Source organism: Ovis canadensis, chromosome 1 (genome assembly GCF_042477335.2).
Source record: "Ovis canadensis isolate MfBH-ARS-UI-01 breed Bighorn chromosome 1, ARS-UI_OviCan_v2, whole genome shotgun sequence".
Classification (NCBI taxonomy): domain Eukaryota; kingdom Metazoa; phylum Chordata; class Mammalia; order Artiodactyla; family Bovidae; genus Ovis; species Ovis canadensis.
This window is the reverse complement of record NC_091245.1, coordinates 54,602,779-54,623,578: the sequence shown is the minus strand read 5'-3', so window position 1 is coordinate 54,623,578 and position 20,800 is coordinate 54,602,779. Positions and strand designations below refer to the sequence as shown.

Here is a 20,800-nt window from a genome sequence, read left to right as displayed (position 1 = left end):
CATATTATGGAACTTGGCAACATGTGTCCCCAAACTGATACTGTGACCTTTCACCCGCTGTTATGAATGGTCACCACTCATGCCCAGGCTATAGAGGACATAGCTGCTGGAGAGTCATGTATTTCTGCCCCTTCCCCAGCACCTGCCCTGCTGCAAGCAATACTGGGAAGAATTTCAGGATTCTGCCACACCACTTTAGGTTTCTGTGCCTGAACTAGGCGTAAGCTGGGGATAGCAGACATATGTTAAACTGAATGAGAAGCTGAAGTTTTGATTTACATTGGACTGAGCTTTTTTTTTTTAATTAAAATTTTTTCTGGCTTTATTGGGATATAATTGTGGATAGCGTTTTTTAATATCTGAAAATGAAACTATCTGTTATTATTTTGAAGTGAGCAGGAAAACTATAGGATCTGCCTGTTTAGGATCCTGTAGAGGATCCCAGGAAGAAGCGAGAGACACATAGCATATTTGAAAGGCAATAGACAAAGCAAATCATGTAGTTTTCTGCTTGCACTTGCCAAGTGCATTTTATTCAACGAGTAATGTAGACCAGGTTTGGGTGTGAACTCCTGCCTACTTGGCTAACATGCTTCCACCATAACCATGAATCAATGGAATGGCTGATGAGGTTCCTGTTTTCAACAGCAATATCATTTAATAGCAATAGCAACAGCAAAAACTTGATTTTTTATTAAAATTTTTCTCTCTTCAAGGCCAGAGCAATTAGAACTAAACCCTTATGCTCACTAAGCATCAGAGATTCTGGAGGGAGAAATATGATCAGGAGAGAAAAATATTCCAGCACAATACACATCCCCAAAACAGTTAATGTGAGTATTCAAAGGTAGGCTTCCTTGGGAACACATGTAAGAATTAAAGATATTAAAATTTTAAAAAAACAAAAAACAAAAAAACAAAAAAAACAAAGGTAGGCTTCCCAGGGAGCTCAGTGGTAAAGATTCCACCTGCCAATGCAGGAGACGCAGGAGACACAGGTTGGGAAGATGCCCTGCAGAAAGGAATGGCAACCCGCTCCAATATTCTTGCCTGAGAAATCCCATGGGCACGGTGGGCTACAGTCCATGGAGTCACAAAGAGTCAGGCTGAGTAACTGAGCGCGCACACACACACACACACACACACACACACACATTCAAAGGCAGGTTTCACAAAGCTATCTTCTGGCCTTGAAACTGTCTAACTCCAGACTTCTTTTATATGAGACATAAATTGACAACTTATTTCACTTAGTCCTCTTTGATATAATATCTGTCATATATTAAAAGCTTCTCTAAATAAGCAAAAGATAAACAACTTTGTAGAAAAATAGGCAAAGGAAAGCAGGTATTCACACAAGGAAGAAATATAAATGGTCAATAAGTATCTGAAAATATACTTAACCTCAGTAATAACTAAAGAAATATAAAAATAAAAATAAAATACTGTTTTTACTTATCAGGGTGGCAAAATTTTTAAATATAAATTATATCTGGTTGGAAAGGGTCTTGGGAAATATACTGTTATTCAACATCAATGGGACTATAACTTGGAAAAGTCTGTTTGGAGGACAGTTGGGAAATAGCTATGAAAATTAAAAGTGCATTTGTTTATGAGCAAGGACACATATCAATGCTTGGGTGTGTAAAAGTGCAATGTATAGAAAATGGCTTGGAAGGATACATAATAAGCTTAATGCTATTTCTATTTCTCAGGAGAGGACAGACAGTGGAATGGAAGAAGCGTATTAATGGAAATTCGCTTTTTACACCAAGACGTAAAATTTGCTGTGTGTGTGTTAGTCAGTCGTGTCTGACTCTTTGAGACCCCCATGGATTGTAGCCCACCAGGAACTACTGTCCATGGAATTCTCCAGGCAAAAATACTGGACTGGGTAGTCATTCCTTTCCCCAGGGGGGTCTTCTTGACCCAGGGATCAAACCCAGGTCTCCTGCATTGCATTCTTTACTGTCTAAGCCACCAGGGAAGCCCTAATATTTGTTATTTTTGTAGTTAAAATTTTTGAATGAAAAATTAGTCACACTAGCTTTTCAAAATTAAATAAATATATAAGGAAACAAAATATTTTAATTGATTTATTTCCCTTTAAAATAGGTTGTTGAGTATTGAGCAGGCATAGTCTGCTCAAATTTAAGTAAGTTTTGGAAAACTGAACCATAAACCATACCTTGTTATAGGTAGGTAGGGTCATATGTTACATCCCTGGGCAGTACTGATCATGACCTGCTTTTTTAAAAAATAAATTAATTAACTTATTTGGCTGCACCAGGTCTTAGTTGCAGCACATGGAATCCTTGATCTTGGTTGCCACATGCAGGATCTATTTAGTTACAGCATGTGGGATCCAGTTCCCTGACCAGAGATTGAAACCGGTCTGCCTGCATCGAGAATGTGGAGCCTATTATTAGTTATCTTTTCTTTTTGGCAGAGCCTGTCTTCAATTTTTAAGCACTTGTGCCAAAGAAATGACCTCTGCTAACCCAAATTTATGTACTTGTTCATTTTCAGGCCAAATTCATTCCAAATAACAGCAAGTCTTTCAAGAAATGTATATATTTTTAATATCAAAGATTTAAGCACACACACACAAAACAGTCATTTAAAATATAAGGAGACAGTCTTACTTGGTCCTCAAAAGATAGAGCCTGAGCGACGTCTCTTGGAAATCCATCGATAACAATGCCCACTTCATCAGGCATTTGCATCAATTTTTGTTTTATCTCTGTAATTGTTGTTTCCTTTTTTTTTTTTAAGAAAAAAGATGAAAAACCACAGTTAAACTTACACTGACAACTCGTAGAAGAATCTTTGCAGGACAGAAGCAAATTATAACAGTACCTGTGGGGCCAGTTCTCCAGTTGTAATTATTTTGGCAATAAGACTCCATTTCCTGTTGCTGCTGGTACTATGGATCTTCTTCCTTAATAGTTCTCCTACTGAAATATACTGAAATCCATAACGTTCTGCGATTTTCAAACTCTGAGTACCCTTTCCACTTCCTGGACCACCTGTCATTTAAAACAAGCAAAACTGTGACCTTCCGATACAATAAGAAATCCCCTTCCATACAGCTATTGTCTTTATCTTGAGATGAAGAGTCTAGACGAGCAACCAGTGTGGAAACTATTCTACTTGTTTGTGACATTCTCAGAGCTACCTCTGAATGCAGAGAACGTGTAGATTTTGCTAAGGAAAGGGTAGAACTGTCATGATCAACTTATTAAATGAAAGAGACTTTTTTCCTTCACCAATTTTAGTAAACAACTAATTTTAAAAGTTGAATAATACACCTGAAACTGCTTCCATTTTTTCCTGTGTAAGCTCTAATACTTTTATCCTCTGTAATAAAAAAAAAAATTCTGTGAGATACAAAAGACAATGATCAAAATGACAGAAATGTACTACACAACAATAGAGTTCAAGTGCAGTGAAATGTAAAAATTAGTTTTAACCAAAAGCCCAGCAATATTGACATGGCTTCCTTAAATTTTTCTTTGAACTGTCCAAGCATCTCTTTGCCTTGTTGCCTTTAAATTCAAAAGAAGTTTGATGCAATAAATATGAAGAGTGAAAAAAAATATGAAGAGTGAATGGAAGAGATCTTTAAGGTAGAACAACTTCATAGAACTCATGATAATTTTGATTTTGTGACACATTAGCATGAAATAATCAATATTTTGCAACACAGATCAATACCAATAATTGGGAAAATTTATTTTTTTGTAAACATAGGCACCTAAATAATTATAAAATAGATACCTCAAATTTTATTTTCAAGTATTATATTATCTTGGTTGATTTATATTTTTAGACAACCTAGATTAATTGGAAGTTAATTAAAGTCTGGGTAAATTTTGAAATAATGCACATAACAATCATCCCACTCTGATTTGTTATTTGTTGGCAATTATACAAATAAAATATTTTCAAATACTTAATCATAAATTATTGAGTGTAGACAGAATATTTTTAAAATATGCAATGAACTATTTTTGGTAATATTCACTGAAATATAATTACAATTTGTTAAACCATATTGAAAATAAAAAGTCAATAGAAAAGTGAGTTGATGGTCTCTTTACTAATTCCATTTACCAATTTTTTTGGGGGTAGAAATCATTCTACATATCATTATTTAGTACATTAAAAAAATTATTGTTGCAACTAATAAGTAAAAAAAAACAACAGGTATTTGTTTCACTTTGTTTTGGATTTTGTAGGAGAATTCTGAGTGAGTCAACTTGGTTGGCCAGGGCTTATTTTCTTTAAAAAATGTTTAATATCCAGAAGTCTAAGATCAGCTAGTATACTGAGATCCTTTTTGGGATTGAGATCCTTGTAAAACTGGCTTTTGTCTCTTCATTGCCTCATTAAACTTAGAAATTTATTGACATTTTTGACATTCTCTTGCTAAGAAGCTCTAAATACAATCCTACTAGACTTATCATTAGACTACCGTTAATACTATATTAAATTCATTACTGCCAAATGAAAAGCAAGCTTTGGTCTCAAATATTCATAGCTGCTTTAGGCCTATTAAATCATGGCTTGAAGAAAAATAAATACATGACCAACGCTGTCAACAAAGTCAAACTAATTTGATCCCTGAAGAATGAAAGTTATCTTTCATAAACTACACTTTCACACCTTTCTTAATGTTATGATCTCATAAGTCATCAAATTAAGACACCACAAATTTCACTGAATTAAAAAAAATTCAAACACACTAAGAAAGTTATGGCACCTTCAAGAAAAAATAGCTTTTTGTCAACTAATGGAGGCAACAGTAGACAACAAAAAGTATGATTAGCATAATTGACAGAGAATAGCATTAATATATTGGATGAATTTGACTACTGAAGCATCATAACAAATTAATCTTATTTTCTTCTCCCTGAAACCAGAGTAAGTTTAATTTGCTATATTTATTTAATTCCACTACTTTAAATATTAGGATCCCTCTTATTCTTAGATTTTACAATTATGCTAACATAAGAGAAATTCATTAACATCTGTGCCAAGAAGGCTAGCTTAAAAAAATTTTTTTTTGGTATTGCCAGAAGGGAAATTTTGCTTATTTAGATGTGGGTATCTGTACTCCCCCACTCTTTGATGTAACTAATAAAAATTTGTAAGGTTCAGGTACAATTATTTTATAATTCCTCAAAAGTCATAAAATTGTCCCAATTTTCTCAAACAACCTAAGGTTCAATTCTTTTCTTCTCTTATCTCAGTCCTCTAAAAGTTATTTTTGCTCACTGGTTCTGTTTCATTCTTATAACACATAAAATGTTATAACACATTGGGTAAGTCTAAAACCAAAATCACACCCTTGGGAAACTAGTTGATTTTATTCAGTAAAAAAGAACTGTGAAGTGGATGGGATTTGAGCATTTGTATCTTCTCCACAGATCTTAGTTTACGGAAATTTTAAAATAATTTTCATATAAAATTCACAGTGTACAAAAAATTCATATACATGCGCTATTTTTACAACAGCAACTTGTATTACACCCTTTTCGTGAACAATCAAGCTTTCATTTGTTTATCTTGATAATAATCACCAATACTGTACTAACAACAACAAGAAAAACAAAACAGAGAATATCTCATTATAAGATGGTGACACAATTTCCAACAATTCTTTACCTCTGGCTTTATCTTTTAATAAGGCATTTCCTTGTCTTCTCGGTAAGAACTCCAAAATTTTAAGCACATACACAAAAATTCCAGTTTCAAGAATAGATAGAGATTTATGGCATAATAGTTAGTGGCTGCCATAAACCATGAGAATATTTTGACATTTTAGAAAATTGATTTCTGTACTCTCACACTACAATTATTGTAACAATCTAGGGCTAAATATATTTGCAACTCTATTTTCATTAGACTTATAGATGTACAAATGTCCCTCCTGCTAGTCTGGTAAACTTGAACTCTTTTTCTTTTGTTTATTGGCATGTTTTTTCCCAGTTGCCATCATCATTAGATCTTTTGGGAACAGTATTTCTTTGCTTGGGGGCTGTATACATGTGGCCTTTGGCTAACAATTGCTGGCTAGAATATAGCTTTGAATATCTCACACTAGATTTTTGCTTTTGGTCATCTTTGCAAAAGATAAGTCAAATTGGAAGTGAGACAATGATTACAAATGTTTCATATTCACAGGTCTCTCATAATTCTACAGCTTTTGAGGAAGCTAGAATTGCAAGGGTGGTCAAAAATGCATGTTGTAAAATTACTTAAGACAGTTTCAATATCTATTCCTTGTGAAATGGCATCAGACTGATACTTTCATATTCAACATAAGATTCACCATGGCAATTAAAAAAATTAACTATTATCCTTGTTATATTCATTAAAACTCAGATGTTACTTGCTACGTAAAACATTGTTCTATTAGATTTGCTTGTCTAATAATATCAAACTTAGATTTCATTGTAGGTGCCAGTATGTCATAAGGAAGATTCATTTATATGAATCTTTACCAACATATTATTATTTTTTTTTTTCTCAAAAGTTAATAGTAAAAATTCAGTTTGTTGAGTTAAAGGGAAAAAAACCACATCAATGTTCAGAACACTTCTAATGGATGCAGTTACCTACGTTAAAAATTAAGCAGATAAAAACCACAATAAATCTTGAAGAGGTCACTTGTTTTCAGTGACCAGGAATTTCTATGACATTGTAATGAGATTCTATAAAAGTGCAATAGGCATTAAATATAACAATATATTTTATTGAAAATGATACTAAAAATATGTCCATCTACTGTCGCTCGAGTTTTTGTTTCTATTCTACTTATTATCCAGCTAAGTATTTGCAAATATGGTGCATAGTTGACATAATTTTTGGAACATAAACATATGAACAAAGAGAGCAATAGCATGAGAATTTTGCTTTCTGCCTCATACCTATGACAAGAATGATTTTTGGTCGAGGTCTAGTAGGATCAAAGACCTCATACTCCTCAATTAGCTCTGCAGTCTCAGAAAGGTCCGTGTCACTTTCTATGGAGAATTGATGAATTGGAGGGAGCCGATCATACCGACGATAAGGAAAGTTTGAATTTTCAGGCATTACTGCAAAAGAGTAAGATAACTTTGAAACGGAAAAAAAAAGCACAATAAAACATTTTATGCACTTAACCAATTAGTTGAAGAAATTTTAAAATTAAATGATTCTGATTGTTTTCAACTGAGAGTAGATTCCTGTCCCCTTAAGCGGTCAGCAAACTCTTCCTTAAAGGGTCAGATAGTCTCCACCTGGGGCTTTGAGGGTCACAGAGTCTCATACTACAATTATTAATAGTTAGGAAAACAGTCTTAGATAATAGGTAAACAAGTGGATGTGCTTGTGTTCCAATTAAACTTTGTTTATAAAAAACAAGCAGGAAGCCAGACTTGGCCCTCGGTTCGTAGGCGGCCAACCTCAGCCCTAGTGGAACATTAAGTTCGCCTAGTCTTGCTTGGTAGTTCATGTATATCTTGTTCTCCGAAAACGGTGCTCCCTAGAGTAGTGTACTGCATACCTTTACAACTTTCACAACCATATGCAGCTGCCCATGGAGATAATGCTAACATACAATGTTTCATTTATCCATAAATATAGATATGCAGTCACTATGATTCAGGTACTATGATGTCATTCCGTGGAACAGCTTGGTGGCATAATGCACAAAACCTTAAGGTGTTGTTACAAGGCAGAGAGTAGCAAACGTTTTCTACATTTGGAACATCTTTCATTGTCATTTAACTTTACTTTCCCAATATTTATTATCTTTAATCTCCTTGATTAAAAAATGTGACTATGAAGATTTAAATTTACATCTACAATAGTGACAAATATTTGCTATTTATTGTTAGACATGTTAGTGTGTTGAGGATGGTTCAGTAGAAAAATAAAATAAGATGTCATCCTATCCTCACAGAGCTTACAATACAGAGCTTACATGCTTATATTTGGTAGCAGTATGTATACCACGTTTGTTAAGTGCTAAAATGAATCTCTATGGTAAACACCATAGGAGTTCAATGAATGAGTAGATCCATCTGGGCTGGAGTGGTATAAAAGAGCTTGCAAAGGAGGCAGGACTTGAACCTCAAAAGACTAGAACAGGTGATGAAATGTAGAAAGGATTTCTCAGTTGGGAGAAATAAAATACAAGACTCGAGTTGGAAATACAAATGACATATTCAAATAGACCAGAGGACAGAGCTGGCAAGCCAAGTCAGGCACATGGCCTCAACCAGCTGTTGATATTTGATTCATAGATCCTTCCTTCTTCATCATGGTCTGGTATTCAAGGAGGCAAAGAGAAGCTGTAACTACCCCAAAGGCAACAGCACAAAGGAGACGGAAGGTCACCTGGCCTTCATGAGAAATCTGGTTAAGGGCATCACTGGATTTTAGCATGGCATAATGCTCACATCTCTCCAGGGGATGCTGATCAGGCAGAACTTTTCATTTTCTGTTCATACAATAAATGAGGTCATTGACTACTGACTCATGGGACTCACTTCATTTACAAGAAAAGAGTGAGGTTGTCTACAGATGACAGAGGGTATTCTTTAGAAAATTCTGGGAAGGGCTATGTCAGTAAAGGCACTAACAATATTATCTTTTTCTGCCTTGAAATTGAATTGCTTCATCCAACACAGGGCACCACTTTAAGCATTATCCTTGACTATTTTCTTCCCTCACTCTTCACATCTGTCCCCATAGACTTACCTCTAAAACATATCTGTAACACAGTTTTTTTTTTTTCTGTGTCTCCACTAACACAACTATTCCCCAACTACCATCATTTACCCAGACTACTGCAATAGACCCCTACTGGTTGCTTGCTTTCACACTTGGCAAAAAGTCCATTGCTTGAAATACTCTTTCCTTACTGAGCCCATGGCTAACTGCTTCTTGTCACTCACATTTCAGTTTAAATGTCACCTCCTATAAGAGGACTTTACTGACATTTTAATCTGGGGCAGCCGCTCAGTTAGTTTCAAGGACATCGCCCCTTATAATAATGGTCTGCACAGCACATACCTCTTCACCATCTGAGAGGCCTCTAATTCACTTGTTGTTTGTCCTCTCCCATTAGAAAAAGTTCCATGATAGCAGCAACTTAGCACACACATGGAGAAGAGCCAGAAGATGGGTAGGTAGTGTGTGGTCACAATGTGGAGGACTTTAATCACCAGGGTAAGGGTTTCAGCTTCAATCTGGTAGAAACCCAGTGGAGGCTTTTTTGGGGGTAGAGGAATGACATAATGAAATATGTTTTCCAGGAAAGTAAATCTGGTGGTGGTTAGAATGGATCTGAGTAGGAAAAACTAGGAGCAGAAAGAGTACAGCTAGAAGGCTGTTAAAGTGATTCACACAAGAGAAGTGAGGGCTTAGGTAAGAGGGGAAATAGGGGATATGGAAATGAGTGCTGGATATGAAAGACATGATTTGGATTAGGATATGGGCTTCCCAGTTGGCGCTAGTGGTAAAGAACCTGCCTGTCAATGCAGGAGACATGAGTTCAGTCCCTGGGTCGGGAAGACCTCCTAGAGGAGATCTTCTGCCATACTCTTCTGGAGGAGGGTATGGCAATTCACTCTAATATTCTTGCCTGGAGAATCCCATGGACAGAGGAGCTGGTGGGCTACAGTCCAAAGGGTTGCATAGGTTGCACATGACTGAAGCGACTTAGCGCACACGCACACATGAGAGATCAGTGAAGGTGCCTGTTCAAAAACAACTGCCAGATGAAAAGCCTAGAAGATAGGAATGCACTGCATTTCATACTGTATCTTCCTGCCCTCTCTTTAATGTTCCAGAAATACTGGGCTTCTCTTCTTCCTGTCTTTATCCAGGCCTCTCCTATGTCAGGTATTTCTGTTCTCTGTTCCCTAGTACACTCTCAGTCTCCTCCATCCTTTTCTATCTGACACCTACTCAGCTTTCTGCCTCTTATATTAGCATATCAGGTCTTCTAGGAAGACTACCTTGAATCTAGCCAAGGATGGATCCACCTGCCTTGTTAATATCAGCATGTGGTATTTCCTATAGGAGTCACTGCGCTTCTAATTACATAGTAAATGCTTGGCTTCATCCTACACTGTAAGCTCCGTGAGGGCATGTGCCACGTTTGTTCTTTCTTGGAGGCTACACAACCTCAGTCTTGAAAGCGTGTCTGACACATAGCAGTACTCAATACATGGTTATTTTATAGCTCAACTGACTTATTGACTGACTCCATGGAAATAAGAAAAGGAGGGTCATTTTGAAGCAAATATGATATGTTTAGTTTTTGACATGTTCAGTAAAGATGACAATGAGATATTCCAAAAGAAAAGTTCTATGGACATTTGGAGCTATGGGACTAAAACTCTTAATTTTATGAGTAATCGTTTGTTCAGTTGTACATACACTGCAAAAAAATGGATGCTCATCTCACATTTATAGTATAACATTTTAAAGAACCGTCAGCTAATAATTTATTCTTTTTTTATATTTTTACTTAGAAAAGTAAGTTGCTTAAAAATTATTAAAATGTTTTATTTCACAGAATAATTTTTCATGATAATTATATATTAGCATAGCTCTGTCAATATTTCAGCAAAAATGTACAAATCACTTTTTATTTCTAGAAATAATGACAACACTTTAAGTTACAGGGAAGTTAGCAATACTGTTTATTTTTTAACAGTGTATTCTATAAATCACAGTTAAAAACCTACAGAGCACAAACTTGTATAGCATTTCATAAAATAAAATTTTATTATTTCAGGATTCATCAGTTTAGAAACTATTTTCTGCCTTTTAGGCTATGTTCCAGATATCAGACAGTGTGATGTAACATTCTTGTTTCTATAGTATGTGAAAGCTTTTATTTGATGATTAAGTAAAAGATTTCTAAGTGGGAATTCTGGTAAAGTGTCAATAGGTAATGGAGAGTCTAAAATTAACAAGCAATTTCAATTTTAATGAAAGTTAAACCTACATTTTCCATTCCTATTGTAGCTCATTCTGCTAATTGAGGGTTCCAAAATGGTCATCAGTGGGTCCAATGCAGCCCCATAGATGTGCTTTGTTCATCTTGATGTTTTCCCCAAATTTGTGCTTGACTGCCTTTAGACAATGACTGTTCCCTCTAGTCTTGTTCTCCAGTTTCACCATATCCCCACCATTGTCTACTACATACTTGGCCTGCCTGGCTTCTATATATAATGAAGACAAGTGATAGTATAAAATAGAAGCATTCAAATTTCATTTTGCTACAAAGTACTAGTTTATACAACCAGTCTGAGAGCAGCTTTTCGATCAGGTGAATGTCACATCCTCTTAGAGTTACATTTGAAAGCATAAACATATCTTAGACTAAATCCAGTAATATTTAAGGTTTGTAGTGCTTAAAGGTTTAAAAAGAAATTCCCCATATTTTGTCACTTGATTTAACAAGGGCAGAGGGCATGTATTTAACATTGAGCTAGATACAAATATATTATGACATTCTGGGGAAGGAAATTAGCCCTTTGGGGAAGGTGTATGAACCCTTCAAGCTCACAGAAATATCATTGTGTTCCCTTAAGCAGTAATTTCCTAAGTGGTCTGCCACCGTGATAACTGCCTACAGGTGCTCTTTTGAACTTTGAAGCCTAAATGACCTAGAGGAGCTCCTGCATGGACAGAGAAGTCTTCTCTCCGGAGATATTTCTGAGACAATAGCATTTCTGCTTTTTCTCCTTGCTTATGTTTCTTAAAAATTAATACACTATGACTCCTCCCCATGTTCAAATAAAATTTAAGGTTGTCAAGGTAAGATGTTGCTGTTGTTTAGTCGTTGTGTCTGACTCTTTGCAACCCTATGGACTGTGGCCCACCAGGCTCTCCTGTCCATGGAATTTTCCAGGCAAGAATACTGGAGTGGGTTGCCATTTTCTTCTCCAGGGGATCTTTTCAACTCAGGAATTGAACCCAGTGTCTCCTGCATTGGCAGGTGGGTTCTTTACCACTAAGCCACCAGGGAAGCCCCAATGGTAAGATAAAACAAACTAAAATGTATTTCCCCTTGTATTTATTGCAGATAGAATTGTCTCTGTTTCAAATTCTGTCTGCATAATTAAAACTTTTCTAGGTACAATTTTTAAGAATGGTTTAAATTTTGAAAATAGAATGATTTGGGCCACTGGAAAAGAATTAATTGGCTTCTTCTGATTGGAACTGATTCCACTTTGCAAATACTATTGTATTTCTCAATTTTATCTGGAGCCTAAAGGGCTGCTTGGCTGATGTTGAACTAATTTTGATAAACACAAATTTTGGAAAGCTAGGATACCATGAATCTCCTCTAGTGAACTCCAGTTCTTAGTTCCAAATTATTCCTAAAATTGTTAAACAAGTTTATGCATCCCATTTCTTTCATAGCACCCAAATGCCTAATCTCATGCTTTGCATTCAGTACCTGCTAAATAAATCCTTCTTGAGTTAACTAGTATAAACTTTACATGCATTTATACAGATACATTAAAATGAATTTGGAAACACAGCAACAAGTTAAATCTCTTCTTAGCTAATAAAAATGTTATAGTTATTAATAACTATCAATTTTGTCTGTCATCTACTCATTTATTTGGAAAAGTCTTATTGCAATTTTAAGAAAAATTCAGTTTGTTAATGTAATTCATTTTACAAAATAATGAAGTTAGTAAAAAATTTCATTAAGCTTTTAGTGAAGTACTGGACAACGGTATGTAATTGTGTTTGTCTTATCATAGAAGAGATTAGAATTAGTAGCAGAGAGAAATTAGTCCTGTTTCAGGACCAAATATCCTTTCAAGCATTTGAAAACCTATTAAATTAAATCACTGCCTACAGTTTATATGTTATGTTTTAAAGAATATTGCTATAAATATAAACTATTATTCTACATATACATTACCATTTCTTAGGAAGGATCTCCGTGACTGTCCTCCATTGAGTGGAGGTAAAGTCTTCTTCTCCTGGCTTACAAATGTATCCCATTTCACCTTGTCACATCCCCCTAATTCCTTTACTTTCTGTAAACAACTTTCCAAGTATTCTACTGGGTCTTCCGGCTTCGAACACATCAGTCCATTCAAAAGGCTCTGAAATATAACAACAAAATACGTCCACATAAAATATGTTTTTAAACCACCTTTGTCAAAATAGTGTATATCCCATCTTTAAATTCTGGGTTGTTTGGATTCTTTGCATTTTTTAAATAAACAATTTGAGTTGAAATTATGCTCTTACTGAGTAATTAAAACAACCCCTTAAATTCTTGACCAGTTAGTTTTCAGCTCAGCATTCTCTGTCCTTTAAACAATTAAGGCAAAAAACAAAACAAAAACAATGAGGGCAACTGCATTGTTTAAAATGGATGAACCCTATCAATATGAGATTAAGAACAGTGTGTAAAAATGCCCCAGTGATGACTGATTTCATTCCTACCCATCCTTAAAGTCTCCAAGCCTCAGTTGCAGAGGGTGATTTATGGATTGAAACACCTGGAACATAGTAAATAATAAACGTTGATGGATTTAATCACCATCATAATCATCATCAGAAAGTCCCCACTGAGCCCTTGGGTTGGCTTGCAGACCCCTTCTTTGGTGTTCATTGTACCCAGAAAAAACTCTTACCTGCCATTCATACTAAAACCATCAGTTTATGTTTTGGTCTTCTCTTCTAACCTATAAAATCTTCAACAATACAGTGTGGGTCTTATTTATTTCTCACTATCCAGCCTCTGACACTTTTCCTTGCACATGGCAGGTACATCCTAGACTGTTCTCTAATCAGAAAAAAAAATACACTCAAAATATAAAGACTGACTCCAAAAAATCTATTTGATATAAAATAAATCACTACAATGTGTATATTTCAATATGTAATTGAAATTATAGAAGAAAGCCTGGTGTCTGATATGTCACAAGTATTAATTTCTATAAATGCTACAGATTTGGAAATGCTCATTCCTGGGAACTGAACTGATGTGAAAGTTTTCTTTGGAGTATTTTATGGAAAGCATTGAGGATTATTATCACTGTTATTAATAAACAAAACATACACTCTTTGAAAGGCTAATAGCTTTTCTAAATACAGCACTTTATTTTCAAATTATTCTTGTGCGAGTTGCTCACAGTGGTAGGCAGTCTCTACCAGGTACATTAATCCTCTGAAACCCTAAGTAATATGGGTTAGAATGTTCAATCTGAGGGGTTCAACTGCAGAGGGAGTGGAAAAAATGAACTTGGGCATACATACACACACACACACACACACACACATTGCGTTTAACTCCTCACATTCCTCCTACATTAACATAGCTAACTCCGTGACAGGGCTTACTCTATATCTTACTGTATATCTGTGTGCTTTAGCTTACTTAATGCACTTTTAGTCCTATGTGGCATTGTTATCCTCATTCATAGACTAGGAACTCAGGGTTCAGAGATGTTAGTGAATTGACCTAGGTTACTCAGCTAGAAACGCGTAGGCCTAGGATTCCAACTCAATGGTTTTGATTTCTTATATTCCTCTCTCTACATCTTGTAAAAACATATATGGGATAAAAAGAAAGTGCCAGAAAATCTGTGCCCCATAGGTAATCCAACTGCAACTTGAGTCATTCAAGATTGAAAGTGAAAGTGAAAGTCACTCAGTCATGTCCGACTCTTTGCGACCCCATTGACTATACAGTCCATAGAATTCTCCAGGCCAGAATATTGGAGTGAGTAGCCTATCCCTTCTCCAGCGGATCTTCACAGCCCAGGGATCAAACCCAGGTCTCCTGCATTGCCGGCGGATTCTTTACCAACTGAGATTAGATCTTTAATTTTTTTATCCCTCAGTTCAGTCACTCAATCGTGTCCAACTCTTTGCAACCCCATGGACTGCAACACGCCAGGCCCCACTGTCCATCACCAACTTTTGGCCATTGAGTCAGTGATGCCATCCAACCATCTTATCCTCTGTCATCCCCTTCTGCTCCTGCCCTCAATCTTTCCCAGCATCAGGATCTTTCCCAATGAGTCAGTTCTTTGCATCAGGTGGCCAAGTTGGAGTTTCAGCTTCAGCATCAGTCCTTCCAACGAATATTCAGGACTGCTTTCCTTTAGGATTGACTGGTTTGATCTCCTTGTAGTCCAAGGGACTCTCAAGAGTCTCCTTCAATACCACAGTTCAAAAGCATCAATTCTTTGGCACTCAGCTTTCTTTATAGTCTAACTCTCACATCCGTACATGACTACTGGAAAAACCATAGCTTTGACTAGATGAACTTTATCAGCAAAGTAATGTCTCTGCTTTTTAATATGCTGTCTAGATTGGTCATAGCTTTTCTTCCAAGGAGTAAGCGTCTTTTAATTTCATGGCTGCAGTCACTATCTGCAGTGATTCTGGAGCCCAAAAAGATAAAATCTGTCACTGTTTCCATTGTTTCCTCATCTATCAGCCACAAAGTGATGGGACTGGATGCCATGATCCTAGTTTTTTGAATGTTGAGTTTTAAGCCAACATTGAGTTTTTATCCCTTTTATTGCCCTAAAATGAGGGAACATACTCAATGAAGAATTTTTTTGCTGGAAAATATGTTTCCACCCTTTCTAACTGAATCTGACTTCAAAAGGGGTACAGATATCAGAAGCGAGAATGAGGTCCACTCCTTCATAGATAATTTAAATCTTTTCTTCTAATAGTCACCATCAGGGATCCAAAACAACGAGCAGATATTGTTTTACTCAGTCTATTTGAGTTAACCCTCTGAGAACTTGAGTAATCTATTTTGACTTTCCCCAGTATTCAAATGGATTGCCAAATCTCTGCTCTAGGACACAACGACACAAGATCAATATACATACCATAAAGTTAACTAGAGTTAAGATTTCATGACAGAATTAGGGAAAAGTGATTTTTGCCTTAAACATTTAATCTAGAAATGGAAACACATCCCAAACTTGAACCTATCCTTTTAGTTCATGTGACGTCACATGTCAAAAAGAAATCTGAAATGTCAGTAAGATACAGATTGTTGCTTGACAATATTTAGATTCAATAATCATTCTCTTGGTCTACAATGGTGTCTAGTATCTGCAACTGTGTCCAATGTTTTGGGTTTGATAGATATTTAATTGAAACTTTATATACCTAGAAACTTTATATAGGTACCCATATTGCATTTTTGAGGGATAAAATCCAGTTTGGAAACTTAAAGCATTTGGTTTTGCTATCTACATTCATCACATGGAGAACTGCCAAGTTTTACTTTTCTCTTGTGCTACGAGCAGCACAGATTCTTCTTACAGGAAGGATGGACCCTTTGGAGGTCACCAGCAGTCTCCTTCCACCTTCGCATTGCCTGGGATTGCATTTAAGTACTCTACAATTCTGTATTTCACCTAAGCAAGTTGACTTCCTTTTCTGGGTGTGTACTATTTTGTAACCTCCTATTCATATGCAGAAAAGCCAAGGAAAAGCATAGCACCTGAACAAAAGCACCTGCCATCGCTTATTTGCATAAACAGTGTAGATTTTCATGTACAAACGATCAAAATTCTCTGCAGTTACCAAGGAGAAAAACAGTACCCACATTTATAAAGAAAATAGGAGTACTATTTAAGTGGCACTTTCCAATCAGGTGACCCTCCTGCAGATGCTTCTAATTACTCTTTTAGGAATGACACTGATGTCAGTAGTAGTATTTATGGACAAAACCCTTCAGCTCTTCGTCTCCATGTTTACTTTTTGAAGATAGAAACAAAGAAAATTCTTAAGAATCCTACAAACCCTCAAGACCTGTCCTTATGCAACATCTCCTGATTATTTTCAAATATTAGTGACACATTTGCTAGACTTGAGTTTCACGCACCAGGCTTGCGCTTAGTGGGTGATTTACCTGGATATCTTGTTTTCAGATAGACCTGAAATCGATGGCTTAAGAGGTGAGTTAAAAAGGAAGATCTGTAATTATGGAGGTCCATTTAAAGACAATTTGGGAAAACAGAGGCAAAATTATTTTTCCAAGTGGTGTTATAAAATTCCTTTTAGCAGAACAACCCCCCTCAAATAGGAGAAAGAGCAATGCACGCCTTCTAGTTTACTAATTAGTCTATAGTCTATCATCTTTCAGAAATGGGGAACCTGGTTCAGGACTTGCTCTGTGAAGCCTGGCTTGCTTCCATTTTTTTCCCTTAACCTAAGTAAAAACACAGGATTAAGGAATGTTTTAAAATTCAAATACAGAGAGAAGAAAAGGAAGCAAAACAACTCGGGAGGTTGGCTGTCATTTAGAACTAACCATGGTTCTAGTTCATCCTCCAGCTTCCTCTCCCGCATTCTCAAAGTGTCCCCCATCCCCCGGGGGCCCTGGTGCAGATGCTGCTGTGATGCGGTGGGAAGAAGACAGAGCAACAGGAGTCACGCCCGCCTTGCCACTCCCTCTAGGACTGGCTTTCTCTAGGTGGGTTGGTTAAGGCGGGCGAAAGCTATGGGCTGGGGAGGTGAGGAAGGAGAACCATCTATCTCTTCCAAGACGACGGGAAAACGTGCTCTGCAGTTCATTCACCGAAAGCGCAGAGCAGCGCTGGGTGACTGCCACCCGGGAGGTAGCGCTGCCTTTGATGGGTTTGGATTTGTTTTTTTGCATCTTCATCCCTCTCCTCCAAGCTATCCCTTGTCCGGGCCCCTTTCATCCTCACTTCCGAGTCAGCGCTGGGGTCCCGACCCTCGGCGCGCGGAGGGACTGGGACTCTGGACCCCTCGGTTCAGAGTCCTTGCTCGCTGCTAGGCGCCAGGGTACCCACCTGGCCTGATCCTCGCCCCCGGAGTGCGCGGCCGGCCGCTGCCAGCAGCCCACCCTGGGAGTCCACATCGGAGGGATGCGCGGGGGGCAGCCTGCTTTCAGAACCAGTTTGAAGATGAAACTTGATTTTCGAGATGGGGGCTTCTGAGCCCAGCCACCCGACAAGAGCCGAGCCATTCAAGGACCCAGCAATCCGCCAGAAAGGCAGCTACCCCCGGGCAAGCGGGCGAGCAAGCTTCTGCAAGCGCCCTCACTTGCGTGCCCCTCTTCTTCAAGGTGGGACGGGGCGCGGCTTCCTCACCCAGAACCTCGGGGATGCCCTGCCCCGATCTCCCCGTCCGTCTCTGCCAGACCTAGCTCCCTACCTCGAAAAGCTGAGGGATTTCTCTCCGAGCCAGATACTCCTTGGCTTCGTTGGTGTTCATGGCTGCTTCGCGCGTGCCTTGGGGCGCAGACGGGAGGCTCCGGGGCTGCGGCGACCTGGGCCGGGGCCGGCGGTGTCAGTGCCGAGCACCGTGCAGCCCTCGCTTTCACGCGCAAACACTCACACGCTCGGCTCTGCCAGCTCAGGCAGGGCTCCCCTCCGCCTCTCCGCGGCGACTGTGGTCTCAGCGCTCCCGCCGCCCGCGCCTCTGTGCTGGTCCCCGCGCCCGAGCTGCGGGCTCGGCGCCGCGGCTTCCCAGGTTCCGGGCTGCGCGGCCGCCAGGAGAGAGGCGGAGAGAGCGGAGGAGGGAGGACCGCGTGGCGGACGCCAGGCAGCAGCCCGCCCGCCTCTCCGGCTCCACACGCGGTGCTTTGCACCTCCCGAGCCCGGTCTGCGGCGGCGGCGGCGGCCAGTTACGCTGCGCGGGCGGTGCGGGGTGCGAGGGTGGGTACGGGTGCGCGCGGGGGGCTCGCAGTCACACCCCTCCGTGTCACACTGCCACCCTGGCACCGTGCTTCCCTGCATGCCGCCCCCGGGACGCGGCCACCTGGGATCAGGCGGCCAAAGGAGCAGAGTCCGGGTCTGTAGGAACCTGCGACCCTTTCCCTTCTACACACACACACACACACACACACACACACACACACACACACACACACGAGTTACTCCTGAATGCCCAAGAAACTCCCAGGAAGAAACCTAATTGCCACAGCATTTATGCTTTATTTCTAAAGTTACCGATCCTTCATAGGGAGCTGGGAGTGAGGAGTTCAAGGGAACTGATGATGTGGACGCCATCCTCCTTACGATATTCCTACCCTTCAGGAAAGTTTTACCAGCTAGTCTCCAGTTTTTCCCTGTTAGTGTTACGAATCCTTACAGTGAGGCTGAAATTCTCCTTAACAGAAGGATTAGTAAGTAATCAACTAGTAATTACGTCTGTAGAGAGGAATGAGAAGGTGGAGAGGTGGGTGGTGGTGGAGAGTCGGAGATTACTTCAATTGGAAACGTGCTTAGTAGGTGGATGGGCGCCACCATTAATCTGATGGGAGGAATGTGCTGGTTGATGAACCATGGGCCACTGGAGCACCCTGGGGTAGGTATGGGTGGATGTGATGAAACAGCGTTTACTGGTCAAGTATCTTCTGTTACAAACCATTGTCAAGGTGCACCATCCTCCTCCCATCTCCCATGAGGACTCATTCCCCCGATTACGATGTCATTTCATTGCCTGCTTGGAAGATGGTCCCTGTCACCCTGGGAACATGACATCCAGCTCTGTGCAAGGCCTGACACATGGGAGGGCTTGTCAGAGGAAAGAAGGCTCTGATAGGAATTGCCATCTGGGGTTGGGCCAGGGAGAGAGAGGACACTGCAACTGCTTCCAGAAATGTTGTCTGGATGTCCATTTCATCTCTGCAGATCTTTTCTTGGTTCTATTTCTGGTTACAGTAAAAACTGCTTCTCATGCCTTCACTATAGTGGCAGTTTCGTTTTATCCCATGGAGGGAGCTCAAGAATTAATTGAGTTTTATAAAGTAAATGAAGTTTTCTGAGGACTTGTGAAACCATGTGTCTTATGGTAGCCTTAAATGAGGCAGGTGTTCCATAGAAATTGGTTTCTGCCCTCAGAATATGCCACATCATTTGTAGTCCAGCTGCTGATGCTCTCTACCTTGTTTAAGAGAGAGGGAGCATTGTCTGTTCTCTGCGCAACAGTGCTTGGTAAGTACCAGAGTCCACAGCACGAAAGCTTAGCTTACATTATGAGCAGGCACAGCTGAGACGAAGCTCCTAAGACTGAAGAGGTCACTTTCTGCAGGACCTTTCAAGTCACGCTTTATGGGCAAGAATCTGGCAGAACACAGCTTACATCTACTCTCTCAGGAAGGAATGGATCCTGAATGGATATGTGATTCTAAATGCACTTTAGTGTAGTCAGGCAAGGATGACCACTTGCTGGTATAAAAAGAGTGAATAAGAAAGACTGCATTGTGCTGAATATTAGCCTGAAAAACATAGTAACTGGAGAGAAATATAAGGAATTTCCAGGTAGCCTTATGCACTGACAATCAGGGCTTTTTAGTATGTTCCAAATGTATGATAAAAGCAAGATATTCACAATTTCTTTTGCAAAGGGAGTTGTAGCCTGTTAGGGAAGGGCTGTATGGGGGAACTATAATGCTTAAAAGCCAGGCTGATGGTTTGGAAGAGAGGAAATAGGACAAGGAACAACAAATACATTCTTGCCATGGAAAAGCTGGCTCATCACTTCCTGCTGTGTGTATATATATCTATATGTATATATATATGGTAGGTATATAAAGTGTTCATGGCGCTTTGCCACTTGTTTACTTGGGGATATGTTGTTGCATGCTTCAACAAATCAGGATGCTTATTGCAGCCTAGTGTCTCCAGGCAGAATCTCTTCTCTCCCACGTTGTGCTAGGAGAGTGTGCTGGGTTATATAGCAGGGAATAAGTCAGACACAGTTCCTGCTATTTGGGCTTCCCCGGTAGCTCAGCTGGTAAAGAATCTGCCTG

At 39.0% G+C, this 20,800-nt stretch overlaps 1 protein-coding gene across 2 annotated transcripts in view; it reads right to left on the bottom strand.

Annotated features, from left to right (window-relative positions):
- The window catches only part of AK5 (adenylate kinase 5), a 272,886-nt gene extending 253,972 nt beyond the window's left edge, over window positions 1–18,914 (bottom strand). Inside the window, exons 1-5 of one of the 2 annotated variants that reach the window (XM_069595098.1) lie at window positions 18,199–18,914; window positions 12,950–13,136; window positions 6,936–7,103; window positions 2,860–3,029; window positions 2,646–2,759 (exon numbers count right to left, since the gene is read on the bottom strand). In XM_069595098.1, the coding sequence (XP_069451199.1) occupies window positions 2,646–2,759; window positions 2,860–3,029; window positions 6,936–7,103; window positions 12,950–13,136; window positions 18,199–18,258 (699 nt within the window). In that variant the 5' untranslated portion in view covers window positions 18,259–18,914. The remainder of the gene's footprint in view (window positions 1–2,645; window positions 2,760–2,859; window positions 3,030–6,935; window positions 7,104–12,949; window positions 13,137–18,198) is intronic. The other variant, XM_069595099.1, reaches the window with a different exon arrangement.
- Between the last annotated feature and the right edge of the window lie 1,886 nt (window positions 18,915–20,800).